The sequence below is a fragment of the Equus asinus genome, chromosome 25 (assembly GCF_041296235.1).
Source record: "Equus asinus isolate D_3611 breed Donkey chromosome 25, EquAss-T2T_v2, whole genome shotgun sequence".
In the NCBI taxonomy this organism is placed as follows: domain Eukaryota; kingdom Metazoa; phylum Chordata; class Mammalia; order Perissodactyla; family Equidae; genus Equus; species Equus asinus.
In genome coordinates this window covers 17994754-18000970 of record NC_091814.1, presented here as the reverse complement: position 1 = coordinate 18000970, position 6217 = coordinate 17994754, and the positions used below count along the sequence as shown (strand labels likewise).

The following is a 6217-nucleotide window of genomic DNA, read 5'->3' as shown; positions in this document are numbered from 1 at the left end:
ATGCGGCCACTTCCTCCAGCAAGATTCTAAGATTGGTCCACTTGTATCCTAGTAACTTCTATGTCTCAACCTCCATTCCCCCTTAGAGTACCACTAAATTTTGCAAGGAATTATGTGTCTTATTTGTCTTGTTAGACAGGAAATCCCTCAAAACTGTCTCTTCTGTAATATGTGTCCCCAAGTGCTTTATGCAGTGCTTTGCACTCAATGAACACTTATTATGAACTTGTGAACTAACCAACCATTTGTAGGTTATATGCCTAAATTCCACCAAGGGTTGAATTGGGAAGAGAGAGGGAAGAAACATACACAATAACTTTGTTCCACAATTCATTTACTGAACTGGGGCAGGTGATTTAACAGGAGATTGTGAGCTAAGGCTGGGAGAGAAGAGTTCTTGCTTTCCCCCCCACCAGTAGCCAGCTGTGTCATGGATGCTTGTAAATTTTCCAAAATAGCCATCTGCTGTTGGGCAAGCTGGGTCTGAAGCTGGAGATTGGCATACATACATTCTAGGAGTCCTAGGCATTCCTTGGACTTCTGGTTAACTCCTGAAGGAAGAGCAATGGAGGTGTAAAGGGGACAAAAGAGAGATGTTTGTAATTGTGCCAAGGTGGGAAGGGCTCTAACAAAATGACCCCTCTAATCTTTCCAGGCACAACTCAACCCAGATACACCTTTGCTCAGCTGTCATCTTCTCAGTGAGGCCTACCTGGCCACCCTATTTCAATTTGAAACCAATCGCTGGACCTTATTACCCCTCTCCCTGACTTTATTTTCCTCATAGTACTTACGACCATGTGGCATATTTTGTAATTATTTATTTAATTTAAGTCCCTCTTCTAGAATGTAAGCTCCAGGAAGGCAGGGATTTTTGTCTCATTTGTTCACTGCTGTATCCTCAGCACCTAGAAGAGTACCTGGTGCAAAATGTTCAACAAATATTTGATGAGTGAACGAAACGGTCTGGGAGTGAGGCCTAACACCCCTTTCAAGAGCGCAAGGGATGCCTCAGCCTTCTTCTCTTACCTGACATAGTATCTCATTAGCAGTGACCTGAAGTTCTTCCTGTTGTCTAACTTCAACCAGTCTTGCTGCATCAGCCCATTTTTTTCCCTAATGTTTTCAACTACATTATACGGAGCCAGCTCTTAGTTAACCTTGGTAGTTATATTATCTATTGTTTGTGTATTTCTTGGTTTTGACTTCTTTGCTAAAATCTGAGGTCCTCAAAAACAGGGGTCATGACTGTCTAGTGCCCTGGTAGGCTCCCACAGGCATGCTAAATACCCACTGATTTCCCCTTGGGAGGATGGATAACTGAACTTCAAAGAAACTGACCTAATAGTTACTATTTCCTTCCCTGGCCACTTTTTAACTAACAGTACTAACAAGCAATAAAATTTTCACTTCAGTCCTGCCTAGTCTAGTAAAGGTGCTAATAACCAAGGAAACAAAAAAAATTGGTAGAATCGAGAATTAAAAGAAATCAGTAGAACTGAATAATCAACAAGCTACCAATGAAAAATCTAGAGGTGGCTTGACCCAGAGTTGGCACCAGATCAACAGGAGAAGCCTCAGGCCACCTCCTCCATGCAACCCCCCCTCACACCCCAACCCCTGCTGCCGGGCGCAGCTGCTGCATCCACCTGGGAAACCCTCCCTGCATCCTTACGTGAACGCAGCTTTGTTGTCTGGATGTTCAGGAGAGTGGCTGGTGGGGAACTTGCTTGAAGATTAATAAAGCTGGGGGAGGGTTTGGCTTGACAAAGAGGCACTGCATTACCTTCCTCTTTGGCTGAAACAAAATCAGAGGCAACTAATCAGAGCTCATTGCAACAAGGGATAGCCTTTCTCATTAGATCCCTGCACTGGTCTATGAACGCAGGTGCCGAGGCCCCGCCCTGAATAGCTTCAAAGAAAGTTGTATAAAAGAGACAAAAAAGAAACCATAGTGGGACTAAGGGAAACTAAGCAGGGATGGGATAAGCTAAAATCTAATCTGCTTATGTTTTACAAGTTCTTATTGATAGGCGCTACATGCTGACTACTGTACTAGACACTGGGGCAAACACAAGACATCTAAGACATGGTTCCTTAGGTGCTTAACATCTGGTTAGGGAGACAAATCAGTCACTGACGAAATGGTGATATAACAACACAAGGACATAAACAATGAGTCTGACAGTCTGGGGTGAAAATAAGGCCTTTTATTTTTTAGCTATACTAAGCATATGATTAGATGTAAAAATGATTGTTTTTGAAAAGAGGGGAAGAGATCAATATGAGTACAATAGTCAGAGAAGACTCCAGGCAGGTGGAGGATATTTATTGGACCTTGAAAACAGGAAGCTTTCAATGAGTGGAAAAGATACTTCAAGTGGGAGAAAAAAGGATAGCAAAAGCAAATGCAAGGAAGCCAATATATCTCTGGAAAGATGAGGAATGCTGGGATGGCCAGAATTAAGAGCAGGGAGAGTGGGAAGGTAGGATGGACCAGAGAAGACTCTTCACAATAGCAAATCTGAGACTTTAGACTTTCTCTTGAATACAATGGAAAGCCATTGAGCCTTTTAGGATTAGAAAATATAACTGTATTTTAATTAATCTATAGGTATTAAAATGGGATGGACATGGAAGAAGTTCTTAAATGGGAAAATGGAATACCTTTGTCAGAAATAGTTAAGCTAGAAGAAAAAATTGATCTGTAGGGAGAAGATGATGAGTCCTACAGAAGACAGATGCTATTTTTGTCTACTGAGCAAACCTTCCTCTGGGAAGCTATTCCTTCCCCAGACTCCACGCCATACTGGTGGGACTGCCCCAGGCCGCTCTCCCCAACAGGAACGGGCATGTGACCCAATACAGGCCAATCATGGTATGCTGTCTGCCTTGACAATTGCGACTGGTCCAAGGGGTAAGCACAGGAGGCAAGTTGGACCAGAGTCATCCCCTGGGATGGATATATGGATTCTGTGTCAAAGCAGCTTGCTTTCTTCTCATTTGCCATGTTGGGAAAATGTAAAATTGGGGCCAATGAAAGCTACTGAATTTGGCCAGCATGCCATGAGAATAAGATAAAAGCAAGAAATTGGAGACAGGACAGAACGTAGGAGAGAGATGGATAAATGGACAGATACTCACAAGCACGGAATCCCCAATTCCAGTCGCTACAGCCCTGGTTTTTGCAGCTCTTCTTCCTATGCTGTGACTGTATCAGCATCCCTCCCGACTGCACAAGCCTCTGAATTTCCTTTTTACTCAAAGGAGTCTGAATTGGGATTTCCTCATTTTAACATAAATCACATTTTGGACATTGAATCTGACAAGAGATTAGGAATACCAAATAGAAATGCCTAGAAAAACAGCCAGAGAGATAGCACTGAGCTCAGGTGAAAGGTCAAACTGCCAGGCTAGCCACAAAGAGGTGATGAAGGAGCTGCAAAAATAAATTAGCCCTCCAAACTGAAAAACTGAGAGTGAAAATTAGATCTTGGGGGAACTCCTCAGGAGTTTGGAAGATGAAAAGGAAGTGGCAAAGTTGACAGAGGAGCAATGGGTGGAAACGCAGAAGAGCTGGGACCATGAAAGAATTAAAGGGCTTGCAACAGTGGGGAGTCTATAATTTAATGTCATAATGAGATCAAAAAAGGATAGAAAAGTTGAATTCCTTCATTCATTCATTCATACAGATAAGAGAGAGCTAAGTGCCTGGAATGTGTCAGCCACTGACAATATCACAGTGAGCTAAACAGATGTGGTCACTATTGTCATGGAACTGACAGCACTGCAGTGTAGATAGGCATTGAATGATAAGCATGCACATTATTACACCCCTTAAATGCTCTAAGAGCACCTAACCTAGTCTGTGGAGCTGGCACATGTTCCGAGGAAGTGTCCCAGTCTCAGCTGGCATTTGAAGGATGAAGACAAAGAGAGGGCCTCTTCACCAAAAACAAGCCTGGGGCAGAGGTATGACAAGGAGGTTGTATGAAGGAAGATGTCTCACTCTCGTCCTTTACTCAGAGTACAACAGAGGAACGGCCTGCCAAGATGAAGAAGTGCTCATACGTGAGTTCTAGGCTGAGGTGCTTTCTGTCTGGAAAGTCACTGAGCCTATGAAAATTGAAATCTGTTCTATTCCCTGTCAGTTATGCTTGGTGAAGGAAATCCATTTTTTGCTCTGGGTTTGTGGATTTTCCAAACCCTGCTGTAGAGCCTCTATCTTCTCCTCCCTCCTGCTTCAAAGTCATCAGTCATTTGATGGCTCATGCAGAGTGGTAAGAAAATAGAAACTGAAACTCAGGTCTCAAGATTCTTCTCACCATTTGAAAAATTTGTTAATTTCCATACAAACGCACTTCTAAATAATTTCAGCCCTTCCTAGGTATATAACGATGCATTTTCTACTGGTTTGTAAGGTTTGAAGAATACTTTACAGGCAATTCATACTAAGGAACCATATTGCTGACTAGAGAATGTATAACAGAAGATGAGGTTGAGGAGCAGCAAAAGGAGGCAGGACAGAGAAAATAATAATAAAAGGTGCTTTACGTACATTATCATATATATTTCTCACAAATAACTCTTTGAAGTAGGTAGCTTTATCCACATATTTGAAAAAACTTAAGGTAGGAAATTTCCTCAAAATTCCACAATTAGTATGTGGCAGTGCTGGAATGACATTCAGCCCTGTAGAATCCAAAGTCATGCTCTTTATCACTGCACAGTATACTCTGTGAAAAGAGCTAGTTCATTTCTGTGCAAGCTAAGACACAGTAGGCCTCTCAGATAAAGTAATCTACTCCACTACAGTTAAGTGGATAGGCTCTGGATTCAGATGGCCTCAGGCATTTCCCTGGCCACCAATGGGACCGTCCAGCTCAAACTGAGTTCACTCTAGCCAACACTATGTCTTCTGGGATCCCTGTACACAGCCTTGTTCTAAGTATTAAGAGGAGATATAAAGGAAGAATAATAATATTCATTCAACATATAATTATTGGGCATCTATTATTTAACAGATCCGGTTCTAGTCACTGGGAATACAGCAATGTTCCCATTTAGTGGGAAATGCAGAAAAAATACAAATACCTTTCAATTAACTAAGCAAAAGGAAAAAACATACATACAACTAGAATCATTTTCCCAAATGCTAAGCCATTAAGGAGGTCTGGTTTTAAGGGAAAGGAAGCAGGCCTTCTGACACACCTCTTCTGTTAGCAGGATGAGTAGTCTGCTGCTCCATCTGAACACCTACAGGTGTGGTGCCTGGGAAAGAATCATAGCATTACAGGATCAACAACCTATGCTATTACCTTACTATTGACAATTTCATAAGTTCTCTCCAGAAGATCTCAGGCTGTTCCAATTTTGGGAGGAAAAAGTGTGAAAGGGTGTACTCTTCTATTTCATGGCCAAATATAAGTGACTCTTCTTGAATTGTCTGTGCTCTCACGGTGCCTTCACTAGTTAGTAAAACAGCTGTTATCTATTACTATTGCTTCCTTTTTTAGTGGAAAAAATAGTAATTTAACCAAACCCAAACCTTGAATCTTCTGCGAACGAGCAATTATTCTCTGTGTTCTCTCCACGTTTAATTTCTGCAGTATCAGCCCTTTTCCTGTCCCGTAAGGTAATTTAAAAACTCTGGCTCCCCATCATCTCTAACGGACTAGGAGTTGAGCGGAGAAGGAGGGCAGGGGAGGGAATAGGCGTGGAGAAAGAAAATCTCTAAGCACTAAAGAGAATACTTGACAAAATGTTTTCGATAGGATAACTCGGGGAAAAAGTAAGCCATCCCCCTCCGGTACCGCTCACAGCCTCAACAAAAAGCATTTGCCCAAGAAGGGAAAGGTCCATTCACAGCAAGGAGTCCAGAGGCAATAAACCACAACTCCCAGCGTGCCCAGAAGGATTGTTACCGCCCAGCTCAGCCGGATAGGACTACAACTCCCACTTCACCCTGCATCAAACCAGCCAGGTCTTCCTTTAACTGCCGGTCGAAGTCCCACCCCTCTATTCCTCCCCGGTGCTAAGACTGGAACGAAAGAGTGGAAACCGTCACACCCTTCTTGATCTTCGCGGCCCGAGAAGGGCTGAGGCGCAGCACAGCCTTAAAGACTTCACCTGCGGTGTCAATCGAAAGTCTCAACCCCAGCGCCCACCCTTGTAGTTGAAACACATGCGCAGTAGCGTGCCGTCCAACTGCCGGCGC

At 43.0% G+C, this 6217-nt stretch overlaps 1 protein-coding gene across 1 annotated transcript; it reads right to left on the bottom strand.

Annotated features, from left to right (window-relative positions):
* Positions 1–316: 316 nt before the first annotated feature.
* On the bottom strand, positions 317–6202 carry TSACC (TSSK6 activating cochaperone). The gene is made up of 4 exons (XM_014836975.3): positions 6070–6202; positions 5212–5271; positions 1676–1798; positions 317–551 (listed from the first exon to the last, which is right to left on the bottom strand). The coding sequence occupies exons 2-4, from the start codon at positions 5246–5248 to the stop codon at positions 331–333; spliced, it is 381 nt and encodes a 126-aa protein (XP_014692461.1). The 5' UTR covers positions 5249–5271; positions 6070–6202; the 3' UTR covers positions 317–330.
* Positions 6203–6217: the final 15 nt, after the last annotated feature.